The 22,458-nt window shown below is 54.3% G+C and overlaps 2 protein-coding genes across 13 annotated transcripts in view; both read right to left on the bottom strand.

The window, feature by feature from the left end:
- MTMR1 (myotubularin related protein 1) overlaps window positions 1-2,549 on the bottom strand; it is a 61,243-nt gene extending 58,694 nt beyond the window's left edge. For 3 of the 4 annotated variants that reach the window (XM_047765786.1, XM_047765782.1, XM_047765787.1), the window contains exon 1: window positions 2,383-2,549. In XM_047765786.1, coding sequence (XP_047621742.1) covers window positions 2,383-2,549 — 167 coding nt within the window. The remainder of the gene's footprint in view (window positions 1-2,382) is intronic. The other variant, XM_047765784.1, reaches the window with a different exon arrangement.
- Window positions 2,550-17,905: 15,356 nt separating this feature from the next.
- MTM1 (myotubularin 1) overlaps window positions 17,906-22,458 on the bottom strand; it is a 98,305-nt gene continuing 93,752 nt past the window's right edge. For 7 of the 9 annotated variants that reach the window (XM_047763973.1, XM_047763968.1, XM_047763971.1 and 4 more), the window contains one exon: window positions 17,906-19,643. In XM_047763973.1, the coding sequence (XP_047619929.1) occupies window positions 19,476-19,643 (168 nt within the window). In that variant the 3' untranslated portion in view covers window positions 17,906-19,475. The remainder of the gene's footprint in view (window positions 19,644-22,458) is intronic. The other 2 variants (XM_047763969.1, XM_047763967.1) reach the window with 1 other exon arrangement.

Genomic DNA, 22,458 nt, shown 5'->3' with positions numbered 1-22,458 from the left:
TGCCAAACAGTCTGCTTCCACTCCTGGCCCTGCGGGTCTGTCGCCCCCACAGCAGCCATGGAGAGCTGACCGGAACCTACAGCAGACTGTCCCTCCCCGGCTCCACGCCCCCACGGCTGCCCCTGCGACCTCTCTGACCTTGTCCCCTACTGTTCTCTCGCCAGCCGGTGCCCGTGGTCTCCTGGCAGATCCTGGACCACTCGGCTCCCACCCCCAGCCCAGAGCGCACGGCCTCTGCCTGGCGTATGCGCAGACTTGAGCCCCCACCTCTTCACTGCAACGCCACAGCCTCAGCGAGGCTTCGCCCGACCACCCTGCACAGAATGCCCAGCACCCGCCAGGGTGCGCACCCAGCGCTCCCATCCCCTCCCGGCTGCCTCTCTCCCCTGGCACCCATCACCATCTCACACGGAACTCATCTGACTCGGGGTTTTTTTTTGTCTCTCTCCCACTAAACAGCTGCTCCACGAGGGCAGGGATCCGGGCGTGCATGTTCCCTGCTGTATCCTCAGGCCCAACACAGTGCCTGACAGAGAGCAGAATAAATGACTGAGAGATGAGCATTTGTAGAACTTTCTTAACCTAATTCAATGAGACCGCCCCACCTTCAGGCCCTAAGCAACACTACTGCGTGGAATCGTCCTCCAGCGCCCACCCTATCCTGTAGCTCACCCGCTGCAAAGCCTCTGGTGGCCCCCACAGCCAGGGCAACCATATGTATAATTTCTCGTCCAAACCAAGACACTATTGTGAGTGGCAGAAGGACGCTATTGATATTACGCTGGCCCAACCAGTAAACCAGGACCATCCTGGGCCGAGGAGACTACATGGCCCACCCTTGGAGCTAAGGTGGTTGTCAAAAGTGCGGAATTTCAGGCTCCACCCCAGAGGGGGCAGCTTACATTTAGGCTGGTTATAAAGAGCCTTGCGAGAAGTATGGGCCCAGGAGACAAAGACACAAATCCTTGGCAGGCACACAGGCCCCTTCGGGATCTAGCCCCTGCCTCCAGGGGCCAAAAAATATCCCCTGCCCCCCAAACCCCCCCACGTCCACAAAATAAAGCAAGTACGCCACCTCCATGTAGGTACCACAGTGCAGTGGATCCCAGCGGAGGCTGGGGGGCCTTTCTGAAAACGTCTAACTCCTGGCCCTCACCCCAGCCTCCTGAAGCAGAAGCCCCAGGAGCGGGCTCTGGCCACCCGGAGTTCTTCAAAAGCGTCTCAGGTGATTCCCACGCAACCGCATCCAGAGCAAACCTCCACCCTGGCTCCGACCACATTTGGTTCCCATTGCTCCGCTAGATGCTAAGCCAGAGAGCAAAAGCCTGCGAGTCCCCAAGCCCCCATACATCGCCCGGTATCACTTTCATCCGAGTGAAATCCTGGCCATTCCATGTGCTGTCTTAGCTGGGACTGGTTTTCAGCGAAGCTGACCACTTGGGTAGGTACCTTATTCAAATACACTGGAATCACACAAAGGTCGAAACAAAGGGAGTGTTTCTTGTTGCTCCTGTGCCTCTGGAAACTCCCGAAAGTTCACCCCATTGGTATGACTAAGGCAAGCAGGAATCAACACCTCGAACTGACCCGAGGCTGTCACAACAGTGTCCCTTGCCTAATTCCACTCTAGCGTCAGCGAAACGGCCAAGGTGTGGGAAAGCTGCATAGTCTAGGCTGTGGGATCACCCATCCCTCGTTCTCCCAGCGGCAGGGGGGCCTTCCCAGTCGGATATGGTCCCTTTACGCTTCGAACTGCTGGATCTCAGTTCTCAGTCCTCCGGGCTTACGTGTTCGTGAAAACAACGAACCAGTTCCTTCAAAGTGTGAGGAACTGAAAGTAAAGCGCGGTGTGTTCTCGCATCGCAGCGGTCTCAAACTTTTCCATCACAGCTTTTCAAAGGAGGGTACCTTGGCCTCCACCTGCACCAGCTCCGGCACCCGCGGGGTTCCGCCCCCCCCCCAGCGCCCCCTCCCCACGCCCACAGTGGGGACCCCAAGCAGCGGAGGGGTTTGCATCTCCAGACCACACAGGCCAGGGCACACGCCAAAGCGGGGAGCCGGGGTGAGACGTCCTCCCAAACGATTCGGGGCCGGGCCGGAGGCCGCCGAGGAGGCTCCAAGGGGCAGTAGGAGGGGGCGCGGGGCACCGTTTGACAGCTGCGAAGCCCCTCGGGGTGCCCGGCGCGACGCGGAAGGGAGCCAGATGCGGGGCCCGGGCACCGGGCGGGGGTTCGCGGGGCTCGGGAGGGACTGGAGGGGACGCGGCAGGGGGACGCCCCCGCTCGGCCTCGGCCTGGCGCGCGGGGAGGGGGCGGCCGGGCCTCGCGCGGGGCCCTAGGGAGTCGGGGCGCGGGAAGCCGGGGCGGCCGGGGCCCTGCTTACCTGTCCAGGGTCTCCACGCTGGGCTGCCGGGAGCCGGCGGCGGGGCCCCCCGCGACCCGAGGGGGCCTCCTGCCGCCCGCCGGCCCCGGGCCCATGCCCCCGCCGCCCTCGCCGCCCACCGCCGCTGCCGCCGCCGCCGCTGCCGCTGCCGCCGCCGGCCTGTCCATGGCGCGCCCCGCCCGGCGCCGCCGCCGCCGCCGCCGCCGCCGCCGCCGGGAAGCCGCAGTCGGGAGGGGAGCGGCGCCCCGGAAGGTCCCGCCGCGCGCCTCCCGCGGCCGCGATCTGCCGCTCGCCCGGCTCAGGCAGCCGCCGCCATTAGCTGTCACCTGGCGGCCCCGCGTTACCCACAAGGCCGCGCGCGCGGGGGGCGGGGGGCGGGGGGGGCGGCGCGCGGCGCGGAGCCGGGTCCCCCCTCCCACCCCGCCCCGCCCCGCCCCGCCCGAGCCCCACCTGGGCAAAGGCCCGCGGGCGGGGGATGTGCGGCAGGTTCCCAGCCACTTGGGGTCGACAAAGGGGTCGAAATCGACAAACGGAATATGCAGAACGTGCTTTGCTCAGGAAGCTACCAGATTGTCTATAGAGATGCAGGGTTTAAAAAAAAGAAAAAAGTTTAGGGAAATGCAAAGATTGAAAATGACTAGTTTTCCCTCAGTTGTCCGTTCTTCCCAGAAAAGGTGTGGGGTGCGAGAAGCCCAGCCCCCCTGGGCGTCCCTGATCGTAACATCTCCCACCCAGAGCAATCCCTTACGGTTCAGCAATCCCTCCCACTCCATTCTACTCCCCACGCTCCCACGAACCCACCTCCCTGCGGTCTTTAGGGCAACCAAGGCTTCTGATGCCGCCCTCGGACTTCCGCCCTTGGTTCATATTAAGAATAACATTTAATTTCCGTGGGCTGGGTCACCACTGTGAAAAGCAAGGCAATATCTGACGACAAAGGCATTTAGGCCCCTTGGTTCCGGGATCATATTTCTTTCCCTGCTCACTTTGTTGGGGTTTGCCTATGCAACCGCTCAGGCACTCTCAACTCACCCCTGATTTAGTTGGGGACGTGGATGGGAGTGGCGACTAAGCCCCTTCGCCTGTGGTTGCCCTGGGTATGGACAGCCGACCTTTAACCCGAGTCTGGCCAGTGAAATATAAAGGGAATAGTTCGCTTTCTGATAAAAGGCAGATCTGTAGACAAGGAGTTACTAGTTCTCATCCCAAAGCCATCGTACCCTCCCGGCTTCCTAACTTCCACCTGGACTGTGAGGACTTGATGCCTGAAGCCCCAGCGGCCATCATAACGCCGGGGAGGGGGAGAGCCTGGGATGCAAGGGTGACAGGGTGAGGAGAGCTGGAAGGAAGGACGGAAGGAAGGAAGGAGGGGAAGAGCCCCAGACGCACTGGAGTCCCACGTCTTGCAGGCTTCTGGTTTTCCAAAACTTATGAAGTTGAACGTGTAACTCACTGCTGTAAAATGTTTGTGTCTCTGCCCCACCTCCTCAAGCTTTAGATGTTGAAGCCCTAACCTTCGAACTGACATTGAGAGGTATTTGGACGTGACTCCTTTGGGGGGTGATTAGCTCATAAGGCTAGGACCCCGAAATGATGGGCTTCGTGCCCTTGTAAGGAAAGGCCATGTGAGGATGCGGCGAGAAGGCAGCTGTCTGCAAGCCAGGAGGAGGGCTCTCACAGCACCGAACCCTGCCAGCACCTTGCTCTTGGACTTGCCAGCCTCCAGAACTGGGAGAAAATAAAAGTCTGTTGTTTAAGCCCGCCGGTCTGTGGTATTTCATTGAGGCGGTCTGTGCGGAGACACCCACTTTTGGTCCAGCACGTTGTTAGAAGGAGCCGTGGGCATCCTAAGTGCCCTGAGCTTTGCCAGAAAGAAAATGCTGGCATTGTCAGCATATTTTAAGTCCCATTCTCTTCAAGGAGGATTTAGGCCAAAGAGGAATTCACTGTGACACTATTAGACTTGCGATTCCCTCAGCAAACTTTGGGCTAACGGAACAGAGACAGACTCTGACGCGTGCCCACCGAAGAGGTTCACCATCGAGGCAAGGAGACAGATTAACAATGACACCGCGGGGGCTCAGGGCCCTGGGAACGCCCAGCCCCAAGCTGTGGGAGAAGAGGGGGTTAGGAAGACGTCCTAGAAATGGTGACACAACGTTGAATCCTAAAGGGAGAGTAAGGCTTGGATCGGGTGAGGAAGCCACGTTGTTCTGGGCAGAAGGAACCGTTTTGGACAAATCTGCGGCGTCAGTTACACGGCTTGTTATGTGCGAGGGAACCCCAAGAAATTGAGTGTTGCAACTCAAGATTAGTGAGAAGATGGAGCAGAGGCCAGCAGGGCCAGGCCATAAAGCACCTGGAGCTGGACTAAGAAGTTTGGACTTGGTTCGGGATTCTGATGCCTGCTGGCTCACTGCACCCCAAGACCTATTACCGTATAGCCCCTCCGGGGGGTAGACTAAGCCTCCAAAGACCGCCGAAAGGACATCCCTCTCCCACGTGCTCTTTTGCAATAGGATCTTGCCATGCCCACATCCAAAGGTGTGCTCTGTGTCCCCTCCCTTTGTGTGTGGACTGGCCGTGTGGCTCCTCTTGACCAGTAGAGTGTGCGAGAAGGGATGCTAGGTAACTTCCAGGGCCAGCCCTTAAGGGACTTGCAACTTCTACCTTGGCTTCGGGGATTCGTCTTTCTTGGAACCCAGCTGCATGCTGTGAGGAAGCCCCACCAGCCACGCGGAAAGGCCCCCCGCCACCTTCCCCAGCCAGCAGGAAGTGAGGCCATTCCAGCGGCCCAGCCAACACAATGTGAACCTAGAGGCGTATTCCTTTGGCTGACAGATTTTTGAGAACTGATAAATTGTTGTTTTAAGCCACTAGGTTTTGACGCCTTAACGGAGCATCCAAACGCAGCTCTTGAAGTCCCGCCCCAGGGACGTCGTCCCCCGATCTCAGCACCCTTCCACACGCAGCACAGCAGGAACTCCACGCCCAAACCCTCCTGTGAGCAGGTGCTTCACGCTAGGAGGTCAGCAGCCGTGAAGGATCTGAGATTTTCCCCTTAGGAGCGAGCTAACACTTTAGCCTGCCACTGCACCTGACACTCTGACAGACAACGTGAAGTCGCCAGTCAGAGACAAAGCAGCAAAAGCAGCAGCCGGGGCCATAGCTTGGCTTTATCCCCTGAGCCCCAATCTCCACAGGGTGCCATGCCCTTTTGCAAGGTGACCTGCAACTCCCACATTAAGAGGAGAATCCAGAGTTCCCCTTGTGGTGCAGTGGTTAACGAATCCGACTAGGAACCATGAGGTTGCAGGTTCGATCCCTGGCCTTGCTCAGTGGGTTAAGGATCCCGCGTTGCTGTGGGCTGCGGTGTAGGTCGCAGATGCAGCTCGGATCCCCAGTTGCTGCGGCTGTGGTATAGGCTAGCAGCTGCAGTTCCCATTCGACCCCTAGCCTGGGAACCTCCATATGCCGCGGGTGCGGCCCTAGAAAAGACCCAAAAAAAAAAAAAAAGAGGCGAATCCACTCCCCTCCTCTTGAACGTGGCCTGGCCCTGCGACCTCTTTTGACCCACAGGGGGAAGGTGGTGTCGGCACACGCCTCGGGGAGTGTCATAGCTGAGGACTCCCACATTTGGGAAACTCTGATCTTCTATGGGACACAAGCACAGCTCCCCGGGGAGCGGAAGGGCGACATCTCTAAGCTCTACCATCTGGGACCACCTCCTTGTACCCATTCCCTTAGTTTGGCGGTAGATTCGTTCGCTCAGAGGCCCCGGACCACGCAGAAACCCGAGACAGCCGTGGAGGACTGTCTGCCAGCACACACGTGCCCCAGCCCCCTCTGTCCCGCCAGGCCCACGGCAGGGCCCACCCATCCGCATTGGGTTGTGACGCCCTGCCTTCCCAGGAATCACTCTAAAAGGACGGATGTCTGCCTGGGTGGTGGGAGGCGGGGTGAGTCCTGAACCAGCAGGCCCAGGCTGCGGCTCCCTGGAGCAAAGTCAAGGCCTCCTTTGCCTGTGCAGCCGCACCGTGCAGTCCCTGCCAGGGAGGCAGGACGTGCCGATGAACGCCTGCTGCGTGGCTGTGGAATGGGATACAGTGCGCTGTGCAGTGCAATTGTTTTCAAAATTGCATGCAGCAAAATGACTTGGGACCCGTTTGGGGGGGTCAGTTCCCCTTTGGCTCAGTGGGTTAAGAGCCCGACTAGGATCCATGAGGATGCAGGTTTGATCTCTGGCCTCGATCCGTGGGTTAAGGATCCGGTGTTGCCATGAGCTGCGGTGTAGGTTGCAGACACGGCTCGGATCCCGCATGGCTGTGGCTGGGGCTGTAGCCGGAAGCTGCAGCTCCCATTCGACTCCTAGCCTGGGAACCTCCATGTGCCTCGAGTGCGACCCTTAAAACAAACAAACAAGGGCCTGAGGATCCTGTGGCTTGGCGAGGAGGGGCGGTGCTGAGACGCCACAGTTTATACAGCAGCTCACATGGTTGTGACACAGATGGTCTGAGGACCACACTTGGTGACGCCCTGGTAGAGAGGACAAGGGGCCACAGCAAGCTCTTGGCGCAGGGTGAACTGATCACATTTACACTTTGGAAACACAACTGGGCTTGCATGATGGGGGGGCGGCGGGGGGGGGGGGGGCAGAGGCGGCCCTGGGAAGATGAAGGAGGAAGTGGTTGCCACACTCCAAGACGGAGCTGATGCGGTGGCTCGGAAATCAGATAGGACTTGGTGACTGACGCGCTGCTGGGCGTGAGGAAGAGGAGGAGGGAGAGGCCAAGAGATGCGGCACGAAGGCACTGAGGTTTCCGACTTGGATAACTGGGCGGAGGGGGACCCTGGGCGCCGAGATAAGGAGCGCAGGACGACGAGCGAAGAGGATGCGTCCGTGGTGGTCGTTGCGTTTGACCCCCCTCAATTCCTGGCCCACAGGGCGCTTTTCTGTGCCTTAGACAAAGGGAGCCTTCCTCACAACACTGGACTCCTGTTTGCCCCAAAATTGTCACAAGCCGCCCGTTTTGATCAAGCTCCGCCTCTGACGGCCAAGTGCCAAGAGACTGCCATGAGGTCTCCACCGTGAATGGTGTCGCCGAGATGTGACCGCGTGGGGCACGGCTCGACCTGTGCCACAATGCATGGCAGCCTTGGGAAGTGCCTTGGACGTGTCCATAGGCGGTCGGCACAGGGGCCTAGAGCTCAGGAGAGAAAAGGGGTCAAAAGTTGATACATTTTTCATAAAATTTGAAAACTTGTTTGTTTGTTTGTTGTCTTTTTAGGGCCACACTGGCGGCATATGGAGGTTCCCAGGCTAGGGGTCGAATCGGAGCTGTAGCCGTCGGCCTGTGCCAGAGCCACGGCCATGTGGGATCCGAGCTGCGTCTGTGACCCACACCACAGCTCACGGCAACGCCAGATCCTTAACCCCCTGAGCGAGGCCAGGGACCGAACCTGCAACCTCATGGTTCCTCGTCGGATTCGTTTCCGCTGCGCCACGACGGGACCTCTGAAAACCCTTTTCTGACATGTAATCTTCAGCCCCACAATTGGGGAACAACAGGTGAGGCCACCAATTTTGTTTCTGGCAAAGGAATCAAGCAAATGAAGGTGGACCTGGTCCTTGTGGAATGGGTTTCCCAGACACGTCATTCTGCTAGGAAGGAGCAAATGGAATCTTCTACGGAACTACACTAAGTGCCACTACAGAGAAGCGGTCCCGTCGTTTGGAGGGGTTGTTCTGTCAAGTCGCTGAGCCAGTCTCTGCAGCCACGGTGGGGGGGCATCCACAGCATCAAGCGAAACGTGGCCCGATCTGTGGGCCCGGCTGGGGGAGTGTCCAGTTCACGCGTTCGTTTTCGTGTCTGTTATTGTGCTGTTTAGCCCAAAGCAATTCCCAGCAAATGAGGCAACAGTTCCACGTGTCCATTCATCCCAGAAGCACCATCCGGCCGTGTTTAAAAATGTTAACCTGTCTACGTGAATGTTTCTAGACTTTTCTCAACATAATAATTAGTTATTTTCTTGCAGTTTCTGTAGGTCAGAAGTCCAGGTAGCCTCAATTGGGTCCTCTGCCTAGGGTTTTATGGGTTGAAACCGAGGTGTGGGCAGGGCTGGGCTCTTTTCTGGAGGCTCTGGGGAGAATCCTGCTCATTCGGGTTGTAGGCCTGAGATTCCCATTTCTTTTCAGGCTGTCAGCCAGCTGAGGGCTCTCAGATCCCAGAGACAGCCCTCATTCTTTTTTTTTTTTTTTTTTTAATTTTAATTTTTGGTTTTTTAGGGCCGCACCCACGGCACATGGAAGTTCCCAGGCTAGGGGTCCAATCGGAGCTGTAGCTGCCGGCCTACACCACAGCTACAGCCACGCCAGAGCCGAGCCGCATCTGTGACCTACACCACGGCTCACAGCTGCGCTGGATCCTTAACCCCCTGAGCTCAGGGATCGAACCTGCAACCTCATGGTTACTAGTTGGATTTGTTTCCGATGAGCCACTACCGGCAGCCCTCATTCTTAAGGGCTGATGTGAGCTGTGGTGTAGACCGGCGGCTGCAGCTCCGATTGGACCCCTAGCCTGGAAACCTCCATAGGCCACAGGTGCGGCTATAAAAAGAGAAACGAAAACACAACAAAATTAAATCCTGTCTAAGCAGATCTCTGGACAGCCTGCGGCCTCGTCAAGTGGATGTATGTAATTAACCATCACAGAGGGGAAGAAAGGCAGACCCCAAGTTCAAAGCAGCTAGTCCCAGACTTCTGAAGTGCGCAGACCGCTAAAACGAAAACCAAACCAAAACGGTCCGGGGTTTCATGTCCCCCAGGACAGTAATGTATGGTGGCCCAGCAGTGCCTTCAGCTTCCAGGAAACGGGTAAGCCTTCCATGGACCTGCTCATTGTGCCTTTTCTAGGGCCGCACCCGCGGCATATGGAGGTTCCCAGGCTAGGGGTCGAATCGGAGCTGTCGCCACCGGCCTACACCAGAGCCACAGCAACGCGGGATCCGAGCTGCATCTGCGACCTACACCACAGCTCATGGCAACGACAGATCCTTAACCCACTGAGCAAGGCCAGGGATCGAACCCGCAATCTCATAGTTCCTAGTCAGATTCGTTAGCTACTGAGCCATGACGGGGACTCCCCTCAGTGAAAGGTTTTAACATCTGTTTTGAGGGTTTGGAATACTAAAGATTAGCATGGGTTTTTTGTTTTTTTGTTTTGCCCACGCTGGCAGTATGGGGACGTTCCCAGGCCAGGAATCAAACCCGCACCACAGCTGTGACCTGAGCCACAGCAGTGACAAGGCCGAAGCCTTAACCCACTGCTCCACCAGGGAACTCCATAACGACAGAATTATGCAGGGTCGTGCATGTCTCTTCCCGACTCTGAAACAGGATGGATGGTTGGCTTGGTGTAATTAGGGGCTGAACTGCATAGACAGTAACCACTGAGGAGTGGGGACATGTTTAGTGACAGGGATGACAATGATATTCTAAGATATTTGAGATCTTCTAAGACACTTTGACAGGAGTCTGTGTCCTGCGGTGAGACAGCCACAGTGCTTTGGCGGCAAAGGGGCTCCACTCGCAGGACCGGGAACTTGGGGCATGGGACTTTTCTGGGCTGTTTCCTCCTCTGCAAAATGGGGGTGCTAATAATACTAATGCTAATGCTAATGATATTAGAGCTGATCATAGGCTTGTGGCAAGTCAATGAATTTTAATATACGTGAAGCACTTAGCACAGTGCCTGGTACGTTGTAAGCATGATGCAAATGTAAGCTATTATTTACTGGCAACTGTGAACACTTGTCTCTCACTTGCTGGGTTGGGGAAGTCGTTTTAATGCTGATGCAGACAACGCTGCCCCCCCAGCAGATCCACTTGGCCGGCTTTGCCCCCACTCCCCACCTGCTGGGCGTGTCGGCTGCTGAGAGCTCCCAGGTAGAGTAAGCATCTCTCGTAGAGGGTGACACCACCGGCCCCTCCTACCCTGGGGTCACTTGCAGCCAATGACTGACGTAGGAGAATAAGTCTTGTCTCCGAATGTACCAACCGGAGTTCCTGTTGTGGCGCAGCGGAAACAAATCCGACTAGGAACCATGAGGTTGCCGGTTCAATCCCTGGCCTCGCTCAGTGGGTTCAGGATCTGGCATTGCCTTGAGCTGTGGTATAGGTCGCAGGTGCGGCTCGGATCCTGCATGGCTGTGGCTGTGGCGTTGGCCAGCAGCTGTAGCTCCAATTGGACCCCTAGCCTGGAAACCTCCATATGCTGAGGGTACGGCCCTAAGAAGGTAAAAGACCAAAAAAAAAAAAAAAAAAAAAAGACTGTAGCAACGGTGAGGTGCACGTCTGGCTGCAGAGCTGTCACGGGCTCAGGCAGAAGCTGGACCCCTGCGGCCCCCAGCCCTCGGGCCACCCCCTTCCTCCGCTCTGTCCTGTGCTTCAGGCCTCTCTGGGCGGCATCGTGTGCCTTCAAATCCTTGCTTTCTCTTTGCTTCTAAGGATGCGTGCCTGAGACAGCTAGCAGTGCAGAGAAGGCTAGGTTTTAGAGCTGGACTTGCTCTTGGAAGTCAAACTGCAAAAATAATTTTGAATTCCAGGATCTCTCTGCGTTTCTTGCCATCGTCTCGTTATTTTGCAAGAACTTGGTGACGGTGGCATTTTATTCTCCAGCGCACAGAGGTAGACACGGACGCAGTCTTTCACTGAAACATTAGTGAGTGCTCAACACGCGCCAGGCGCCGTACGAGACCTGGTGGCCAGACGCAGATTTGCTTGTTTTCAACCAGGGGATCCGGTTCAAGAGTCACAAAGCCCTGGTCTCCGTACCAGGAAGAGTTGTTTTTCTTGGAGCAACTGATTTAATTTTTGTCCCAGAGACACTGCACATGATGAAACCAGCCATGTCTTCTGTGCTTTGCTGAAACCTTCAGCGACAAACACGTGGCACACACTTCTGCTCCGTGCCTGGGATCTGAAAGCAAGAATTCAATCGAATTACCGCATCTTTCGTTCCTATTTTTGTTTCCCAGTTTCCCTGATGAACTTGTTTATTTTTATCTTGTTTATATATTTGCAAGTTGCCCCAAACGCTTTTTTTAGAATTTTGGATATTGGATATAAAGAAGTCAAACTTAAAGCTACAGCCTCTCTGTTGAATTTCTTCCTCCTGGTGGTCACGATTCTCTCGAATGTTCCAACTCAGTTCTAGGACACAAGCCCAGACAGACCGTGGAACCAGCATGCTAGCATGCAGCTTTCAGCCAGTCGTGTGTGGCTGAGATACGAGCCACCCTGTGAGGGCGGGTCATCAGTTTGGGGGTGTCTCTAACTCAGGAGAGAGCTGCCCACAAAGTTGGAGACTTTTGTTCAGCCCCTTCTTTCCTTTTCTTCTTTTTGGCTGCGGCGTGTAACACCTTGAAGTGGGATCTCAGTCCCCCGCCCAGGGATTGAACTCAGGCCACAGCGGTGAAAGTGCTGAATCCTAACCACGCGACCATCAGGGAAATCCCTGTTCAGCTGTTTCTTGCTTTGCATGACATTCTGGAAACAGTCGCGTGGTCTCCACTGCAAAGCATCAGTGGAAGCCACAACTTCCCCGTCTTAAACATTCCCTGCAGAAGAGATAATGACAGCGACCGTGGAGCCCAGCTCGCAGCATCCGTCAGGGTGTGATCGGGAGACGGAATCACACAGCCCTTCAGATGGGGCAAGCTTAACAGGAAGAACGACGAACGGGATTGGGGGACAAGAGTTTGACTAGTAAGTAAGGAGACAATTGCTACCGAGAAGATCCCGCCAGGACAGGCCGCACCGCTGGGGCCACACGGGAAAGCACTGGGGCCCAGTCACAAGGCCGAGGGCCAGGGGGATCTGTGGGCCAGAGCCTTTCCTGTGGTTTCTTTTTCTTGTCTTTCCTCCTTCCTTCCTTCCTTTCTTTTTAGGGCCGCACCCACAGCATATGGAAGTTCCCAGGCGAGGGCTTGAATTGGAGCTGCAGCTGCTGGCCTGCACCACAGCCACAGCCACGCAGGATCTGAGCTGCGTCTGCGACCTACACCACAGCCCACGGCAACACCAGGCCAGGGATCGAACCCGCAACCTCATGGTGCCTAGTTGGATGTGTTTCTGCTGCACCACGATGGGAACTCCTCCTGTGGTTTCTGGGGGAAGGATGGTCTTAAGAGGCAGGGCAAGCGGGCGTAGGACTGGCTAGTGTGAGTAATTCTCGCGGGCTCTGGGGCAGAGGGGCCGTCCCTAGCTACTTGGTACCTGGACCTGGGTGATCAGGGCAGGGGGCCGGGAGCATGAAAGCCCATTAAGAGGGTGGTTGGGAGCAAGGGCTCGGGACTGGTTGGTTTGCATCTGTCAAGTGCTCACAGGCGTTATTTACCATCTATCGGCCGGCTCACCCTGGACGGCAGTCCTCCCGGGGTCAGTAAGGCCCTGGATGGCAAAGCATCAGAACAGAGGAAATAAAAGATTAGAGTTCCCTGACAGCCGAGTGGCTAAGGATCTGGGGTTGTGACTGCTGTGACGTAGGTTTGAGCCCTGGCCTGGGAAATTCCACATGCCACGGGCATGGCCAGGGGGCAAAAACAAGGAGGTACGCTTGCTTCGTGCAGGAGCCAAGCTGGGAGAACACCGCTCTGCCGGAGGCCGGGGCAGTGAGGCGCACTCAACACGGAAGGGAAACCCTTTCTCCTCCCCTGGCTCTCCAGCTCCCTCTACTGACAAGGATGAGCACTGCTGGTTGGTAAGGGAGAAATATTTCCGGAGCCCCCCTCCATTATCCCGCAGCAGTCAAAGAAGGATGGATTCGGAGCTGAGAGGTGCAGAGACTCACAAACCCGCTGGATTGGAAGACGCACTAAGGTATGCAGATGTCTTCCTATTCCCCATCCACAGCCCTTCTGAGGATTGAAATTCCCCTACAAGAGCCTCTCAGGCACTGCTCTTTCGGGTGTAGAGGCAGAGAAAGCCAAGTCTCAATGCACACAAGGTATCCCAAAGGAAGCGGACTCCATCGCTAGTGATGATTTCTTTCAATGGCATCTATTTAAGGATGTTATTTGACCAAAACGCAGGTATTGGCTAAAATAGAATTTTCTAAACACTTGGTGCCAGACTGGCTGCACAGCATTAACTGGGATGCCTCTAAAAAACTTAATAGACTTTCCCCTATTGGGGGGAGCAGTTTCAGGTCTACAGAAAAACTGAGTGGAAACTAGAGAGTTGCCATGTACCCCTCAGAGCCTACCCTCTCCGTTTCCCTTATCTCTTGCATTAGTGTGGTACCCTAGTTACAACTGATGAGCCAATATTGACACATGAGTATTAACTAAAATCTGCCATTTATCTTTCTCGGTTTTTTTTGGATTTGTTGCTTTTTAGGGCTGCCCCCGCGGCACATGGAAGTTCCCGGGCTAGGGATCTAATCAGAGCTACAGCTGCCGGCCTACACCACAGCCACAGCAATGCAGGATCTGAGCTGTCTGTGACCTACAGCACAGCTCATGGCAACGCCGGATCCCTAACCCACTGAGCGAGGCCAGGGATCAAACCCGCATCCTCATGGATTCTAGTAGGATTCGTTTCCACTGCGCCACAATGGGAACTCCCTAAAATCTATCATTTATATTAGGGTTCATTCTCTGTGTTGTACATTCTATGGGCTTGGACAAGTGTGCAGTGACATGTGCCCATCGCTGTAGTATTGTAGAGAGTATTTTGACTGCCCTGAAAATCCTCTGTGCTCTGCCTGTTCATTCTGATCTCCAGCGCCCCTGATCTGTTTACTGTCCGCATAGTTTTGCCTTTTCTAGAACATCATCTGTGCCATAACGAGACCTCCCTAAAGGATCCAGCTTTGCTGCAGCTGCAGCGTATGTCACAGCTGCGGCTTGGATTCAATCCTAGGTCCGGGAACTTCCAAATGCTGCATGTGCGGCCATAAAAAAATACTAAGTTGTGAGGTTTCTTAGAGGCTTCCTAGAGAGGCAGGCGTTACCCGCTCCGTATTAACATTCAGCAGATCACGCCACCGTCTCCAGCGCGGTCTGAGAGTTCCGGTTGGTCCACACTGTCAGACTTGAAAGATCCGCTGACATGTGGGGTGTGCATTCAATGCGATGAGATGACCGAGCTCTTGTTGAACCCAGACTCCGTCGTGACTGCTTTCCCAAGAAGTTCCTCCTGGACCCGCCATCCCGGTCCCCTGGCCCTTCACCTGCCTCAGAGCAGATGGCACCCTGCGTGGAAATGACCCGTCAGCTGGACTGTCTTCCCGCCCCCCGGCCAGACACTCCTTGAAGGAGGCTGTGGTCTGACTCAGTTTTGCTTCCCGACGAAGACCAGCTGACATAGGTCTGGGTCACAGTAAACAGGATTTGCTGAAGTGCTCTTACTAAAAACAAAAGCACACCCACTTCCGGCTAGGAGCCTTCATTTTGTCTATAAACTAATCCCCCCCAACCCAACCCTTTCAATCTTATAAGGCTGTTGGGGCAGGGGGGCTAAATAGTACAGAGCTTGGCACATATGCCCCCAATAAATAACTTTTTCTTCCACTAAGGGACCAAGGGAGTTATAAGTACAGGGTCTGGGAGTTCCCGTTGTGGCTCAGTGGGTTATGAACCCAACTAGTATCCATGAGGATATGGGTTCGATCCCTGGTCTTGCTCAGTGGGCTAAGGAGCCAGTGTTGCCGTGAGCTGTGGTATAGGCCGGCAGCTGCAGCTCTCATTAGACCCCTAGCCTGGGAACTTCCACATGCTGTGGGTGCGGCCTTAAAAAGTTAAAAAAAAAAAGGGGGGGGGGGGAACACAAAGTATGTGGTGATTTCTTCCAGCAGGAACAGGAAACTAATGCACTAGGCCAATGCCATCTTGTGCCATAAACAGGTAAATAGCATATGTACATGAGTGATGCAAATGTGTTTCAGGAGTTCCCTGGTGGCTCGGCAGGTTAAGGACCTGGCATTGTCAATGCAGTGGCTCGGATCCGACCCCTGGTCTCAGAACTTCTGCATGCCACAGGTATGGGCCAAAAAAAAAAAAAAAAGTGTTTCGGAGAAGGGCTGTCTGTTCGAAACGTGAGGAATCTTCGAGAATGTGCAGTTCATACCTTTACTGGGGAGATCAACACTGAGGCCTCCAGATTCATAGCATCTGGGAGCCGACAGAACCTCACACCTTCCGTCCAAGAAGCAGGTCCAGAGCCCAGATGGGCACCCGAGGTTCCACACGTCGCGACCACGGTTCTTTGTGATACAGATTTGTGACCTCAACTCCTGAAATGAGACGGACAACCTCCTTGGGGAAGTTCTGCGGACCGCACTGAGAAACGGTCCACTTCAGGAGCGATCCGTGTTAACCAGCAGACAAACTAAGTGCCAGATCTTAACGGTGTGTCTAAACATTTTAGCTGCTCTATGTCGTTTAAATAGGAAACATCTGGCTATACCCTCCTTGGTTTCAATGCTAAACATTTAGCTACCCTACGCGGTTTCAAAATATTCTTGCCTTTGCTTTTAAAGGACAAATGTTTGCACATAAGGAATAATCGCTATCTGAATCGACGCCCCAAAGGAAATGAGACTACTTTGTTTCGCTGATCTTTCATCTTCCAAAATATGTTTAATACAAACGACTACTACTAATGGCTCAATGGCGTTATAAACCTACCAGTAGATGCTGGGAGCTTTGGCATTTATTTCCAAATATTGGTTATTCCAGCAGCATGCTTCAGTGATTCTGTGGACCGAAAAGAATTCGACTGCAATCTATTCCAACCATAAGCTTTTCCCACAAATGTGCTAATCCCTGTTCGGGTCTCTGCTGCACCCTGCATACACTCAATTCCTTTGGGGGCCCCGGATTTGACTTTCATGGCCACCGACAGCTATGTCCCCCAGTCACGGGCACATATATATTCTGTAATAAGTGCCCCCAAATGCCCCCAGAGCTGTCCGAATGACAAACCTGCACTCTGTAGACAGGGCTGCAGCTCCTGAGATGGAAAACTGGGATTATTCCTAACTAAAAAGCGCACGGAGAAGCTTTGCTGCCTTATCAAAAAAGATCACATGGGGAGTTCCCGTCGTGGCGCAGTGGTTAACGAATCCAACTAGGAACCATGAGGTTGCGGGTTCAATCCCTGGCCTTGCTCAGTGGGTTAACGATCCGGCATTGCCGTGAGCTGTGGCGTAGGTTGCAGACGCGGCTCGGATCCCGCGTTGCTGTGGCTCTGGCGTAGGCGGGCAGCTACAGCTCCGATTCGACCCCTAGCCTGGGAACCTCCATATGCCGCGGGAGCGGCCCAAGAAATGGCAAAAAAAAAAAAAAAATCACATGGAGTTCCCGTCATGGCTCAGCAGTTAACGAATCTGAGCAGCATCCATGAATGGACGCAGGTTTGACCCCTGGCCTCGCTTAGTGGGTTAAGGATCCGGCATTGCCGTGCGCTGTGGTGTTAAGTCGCAGATGCGGCTTGGATCCCGCATGGCTGTGGCTCTAGCATAGGCCAGCAGCTATGACTCCAGTTAGACCCCTAACCTGGGAACCTCCATATGCCACAGATGCAGCCCTAAAAAGAAAAAAAAAAAAAACACAAAGTATTCTGACGATATTTAGAAAAAACTGTTATATGATCAAAACATATATATATATATATATATATATATATATATAAAATTCCAAATTACCTGGAGGCTGTGCCAGGAAGAGACGATTCTCTTTCACTCCCGTGGGCAGCAGAGGGGCAGCACTCGGCTGAAGGCCTGACACATAGGCACAAGCTCGCGTGCTCTGGGACTGCAGGCAGGTCGGTGAAGCCCTGCAGCCACAACGCTCTCCTCAGTTAAAAGTAGGGGTGATATGATGGAAAAAATAAAAATCACAAAATGAAAAACTACATAGCTTTTTTTTTAATTTAAAAAAAAAAACAGGGGTGATAGAATCCCACGTGGCCGCGAGGTCACCGAGAGGGTTGGACGCGGCTGCGCCTGAAGACCGCTGCGGGGCCCTTCAAACACTCGGTTTTCAAAGACGGGCTTCCTCTGCTAAGAGTCCCGTTCAGATTTTTCAAAAATGGTGAATTGTAGGTTCCTACACTAACTATTCAGCATTCTGAGGATGCACAGCAATAAACAGTTGCCACGTGGCAGTATCGGAAGACTCTTCACCATTCGTGCCTAAACGGCGTCGGCTGTGGCTCATTTCAACCGTCTCGTATCTCCCTCGCCGTCAAGGGCAGTGCTCCCCAGTGCTCCCCGGCCGACACGTTTGTGGAAGCCACATCCTTACTTCAATAACGACAGCTGGGGCTTCGAAGCCGCATTTTTTGGGCCATGCCCGTGGATTGCAGACGTTTCCGGGCCAAGGACTGAATCTACACCACACAGCAGCGATCTGAGCCACAGCTGTGACAAGGCTGGATCCTCAACCACTAGGTCACCAGGGAACTCCAAATCCACACGCACATTCAAGACACGTACAAGTGACAGCCCCAGGAATACAGTGCTACGTTTAGTTAATATATTTATTACAGCAGGTCTTTCTACTCATTTTTTGCCATGAAACATTTTTCATGAAATTTCACAAAATCCTTTAAGCTATTAGTATTAGCTTTTTTTCTTTTTAGGGAGTGACACTTTTGTTAATTTAGGAAATATTTACAGCGTTTACAAAAAGCCAGAGACTGTCTAATAAATTTTCTTATACATACAAAATTTATACATTTATACTACTGCACTTGAGATGTCTTATTTGGTAGACCATTAAGCTATGACATAAAATAATTTACAAAGATATATTTAATCTCAATTCATTGAAAACAAAACCATATTAGCTATAAATAGTCCTTTACAAATCATTGTAAAACACATTAATGGTTTTAACGCTAGCCTTAACGTTTACAAATATACTTACTGGATCAATTAGTTCAGATATCAAATAGAACTGCATTTGAAATTGCATTTAATACTACAAAACAAAACAAAACAAACCTGAAAAAGCAAACCGCTGGGTACTTCAAGTAAAAATGTGTAGAACCAGTTTTTCGCACGCCTTGGGGGGGGGGGTATCCAACACCATTGAAACTGAAATTCATAAACACAATACTTTCATGAATACGCTCCACGAATGTACATCTGAGGCTTTTATTTCAAAGGATGGTGTTCGTACATCCAGGATGGCAGCCCTCCCCTTTGGCAGATAAGCTGGTTTTGCGTTGAGCAACATTTGCGAAAACATTCACCTAAGCAGCGCGATGCAGCTCACATCTTCGAACAGTGCTACGGGGGGGGGGGGGGGGGGGGGGGGGGTGGCTGTCACAGCCTGAAAACGGGGCAGAATGTCAGGCAAGATCATGAAAGAACTTACAAGGCGGAACTGGAGATGTTAAAAAACCAACCAACCAACCAAATCATATATGACTGGGCCCTATCAGGTTTTGTTGTTGGTTTTTTTTTTTTTTTAAATATAAAAATATGCTTCTCTTGGAAGTTAGGGGAAAATACTCTGTATTCCAAAATTTCAAAATAATGGAAAACTCATCTACACAGCTATTTCTCCCTAAGTCACCCGTTATGATGGTGTGAAGTTTGGCAATTATTTAAACACCTTGCTGTTGGGTCATGCCTCGGAAGCTGAGCTCAATTTGGTCTTGGCAGAAACACACACCTTTCCCGCTGGGATTCGCCGTGGATGGTCCACAGCAACTCTCATAAGCGATCTGCGGAAAATCCATTTTCATCTGCATACATTTCCCCCCTTTAGTTAAAAACGTTGTTCCAATTAAGCCCACAAAACACATGTTGCCCACATAGTATTTCTGAAGAGGTAAATGAGACTTAAATGTTATCTGTCCAAAGCTGCTTTGGGGAGATGTTGGGAATTTCCAAGACCCCATCTGGGCTCCTTTCTTCCGATGGCCGTGGAGACACTGTCGTTTTCTAGAAGGCACATATGTTCAAGAGGTGAAGATTATGTTAGTTCGAGTTCTGCGTGGAGGCAACCGTCTTCACCTACTTTGCACAGAGCCCCGCGGGAAAGCCGGCCGTTCCCTTTCCTCTGCGCCCGGCGCCCTCTCAGAAGTGGGTCTGCACGTGGGACACCATCTGCGAAGGGCTGGACGGGGCGGCCGCGGGCTCAGAGAGCTTGGCCGAGTTGGCCAGCTGCAGCTCCTCCAGGCGCTTGATGTACTCGTCGCGCAAGGCCAGGAGCTCCATGTAACGCTGCTCCACGGGATTCGGCTGCTGGAAAGAGACACAAGCGTGAGCTCCCGCCACCGAGACTCGCCCGTGCCACACGCCTGCTGGGGCCGCCGCCGCCTTCGGGACACACCCCCTGCTCAGGGGCCGAGGCGCGTCATTTAAAAATACAGAAGGGCCCGGAGGTGAGCACAAACGCCCAGGCACTTGTCACCACGAAAGACCGGACGCACGTCTCTGCACACACGCGTCACCATCTTTGGGAAACGTGGCAATCCAGGCGCAGCTCCGTCTCCGGTGTCACCTGTGCCCACGGCCCTCTCTCGCTCCCAGAGGCAGCAACTCTTCTCCGGGTGGCGGGCAGCCCTCCTTCCAGGGCGGGCTCGTGACCCGCCTCCTCCAAGGGACCGTTCCAGAAACCAAACACACTACTATCCTCTCTGTTCTGTGGCCACGTACATCGCTGGTGGCATTCTGTATTGATCAGGTGACCTTCTGACCTGCCGACATGTTTCGGAAGGAAATCCTAGGGGAGTTGCACTGAATGAATCAACCAGAGCTGAGGCATCCGTCCCCGCGCTCGCAGGGAACCGGGGACGGGCAGTGTCCCCGGCACACACCTCAGGCACGTGTGTCAATGTTTCTCGAAGGAATCTGGCTTGGAGGCGGGGAGGAACTGCTGGAGAGGACGTGTGGTCTCCGCGACTTTACTAGATGCCGCCCCCACGGTCCTCTGAGGGGGCGAGGTGACCGTGTGCTGCCACCCGTGGCGTCCAGCAGTTCCTCTAGCTCTACCTCCGCACCAGAACTTGGCAACAGGAGGGCGATGTTTCCCCATTGGATGCGGGTGACACGGAACCTCAGGGGTGCCTCGTTCCACACGCTGCCGGCCGGGCGCGCGCTCGGCTGAGAGCAGTGGCTCGGACACCCGCGGCCTCTCCGTCCGCTCCGTCTCCTTACCTGGCACATGGGAACAAAACAGCCCAGACCACAGGGTTGTTTGTTGCGAGAGTGAGGTCAGTCGATGCAGTCTGTTTTGGCACAACACTGACGTCTGATTGACAAACAAGGAGACGGATGGCAGAAGTTACGCTGGAACCAAACGTGATTCTCCCCGGGGGGCTAATTTTTTAACCTTTTGTACTGAGATATAGATGACACGCAGTAATGTGCACACATCTTTAAAAAATATGCAACTCAGGAGTTCCCGTTGTGGCGCAGTGCTTAACGAAGCCGACCAGGAACCATGAGGTTGCGGGTTCGATCCCTGGCCTCACTCAATGGGTTAAGGATCCGGCGTTGCCGTGAGCTGTGGTGTAGGTTGCTGTAGCCTCTGGCGTAGGCCAGGGGCTACAGCTCCGATGCGACCCCTAGCCTGGGAACCTCCATATGCTGCGGGAGCGGCCCAAGAAATGGCCAAAAAAAAAAAAAAAAAGGCAAGTCAGTGTGATCACCACCCAGGCCACAACATACAGAAGGGACCTCCGTCGCCAGCATGTCACTAAGTTCTGTGATCCAGGGCCACCTTCCAGAAAACATGAGCAATATATGAAGACATGAAGAAAAGAGCCAAAGTCTACAGCTTGGCTCTGACACTGACCGCTCAGGAGACGGTCTGAATCAGAAGCAGAGGCTCTGCAGGACCCGCCTCTCATGAGCATGAGCCCGGGGCTTCGAACCGGGTATTAGTTTCCCGTGGCTGCTGTAACAAATTAACCTCAACGTGATGGTTTCAAACTACAGAAATTCGTTTTCTCCTGGTTGTGCAGTCAGAAGCCCTGAATCCAGCTGGCCACAGGGCTGCACTCCCCCTGCGGGCTTTAAGTGAGGAGGCTGCCTTGCCTCTTTGTGCTTTGGGGAGCTCTAGGCGGCCTTGGCTTGTGGCCCCATCACTGCAGCCCCTGTGTTTTCACATGGTCTCATCTGGTCTTATGCGTCTGTCTCTCAAATCTGCCTCTCTTTTCTCTTATAAGGACACCTGTCACTGGATTGGGGCCCAACTCAATCCAGGAGGATCTCATCTGGAATCCTGAACTGAATTACATCTGTAAAGGCCCCTTTTCCAAGGGCACGTGTCCTTTGGGGGCCACCATTCAACCTGCAGCGAACGGCCCAGGCCCGAGTGTCGGTCGCCCTCACCAGCGCTGCGGTTACAAAGGTGCGGGGCTCAGAGCGGCCTCCTCCTGCCTCCCGACCCCGCCCTCCCTGTAGGCCCCTGTCCTTTTCACTGCAGGACTTTACAGACGGCGAGGGTCCCTCCGCGGTGCATGTCGCCACTGGAACGGGAGTGCTCGGTAGAGCACCTGACACTAAGGGCGATGCACTGCTCGGTAACATCCTTTGCCCATTTTTCTATGTATCCCACTGCGGGCTGGTCACTTCTAGGCGCTCAGGGCCCAGCAGGGAACAAAGGAGGCCCCCGTCCCCACTTTCACGGCACTTAGCTTCCCGAAGCGGGAGACAAACGACAGAGCCGCCCATGCTGTGAGCGACGCGGGTGCGGGAGGGGCCGAGTATTAGGGGAAAGCAGAGCACGGGGAGGGGCCGGGGACGCCGGGATGCACCGCATTCAACACGGGACCCTTGGGGGAAGGCTGGAGGGGGGCGGGGAGGCAACCAAGCAGATAACCAAGTGTCTTCCGTGTGGCCGAAGCAGGGTGTGTGGGCAAGAGCTGTTGGTGAGGCGGCCAGGAGGTCAGGCGCGGGGCAGGGGCCACAGGAGGCCTCAGAGGCTACTGTACGGCCTTGAGCTTGGACCCTGCGGGAAGTGAACGGCTACCCAGACAGTGCTGAGTAGAGGATGCTGGGCTCAGGGGGACATTTTGGCTGCCGTGTCGAGAACAGACTGGAAGGAAGCAAG

The sequence above is a fragment of the Phacochoerus africanus genome, chromosome X, assembly GCF_016906955.1.
Source record: "Phacochoerus africanus isolate WHEZ1 chromosome X, ROS_Pafr_v1, whole genome shotgun sequence".
NCBI classification, from domain to species: Eukaryota; Metazoa; Chordata; class Mammalia; order Artiodactyla; family Suidae; genus Phacochoerus; species Phacochoerus africanus.
The sequence above is the reverse complement of the archived record's forward strand: the minus strand, read 5'-3'. Positions and strand labels throughout refer to the sequence as shown.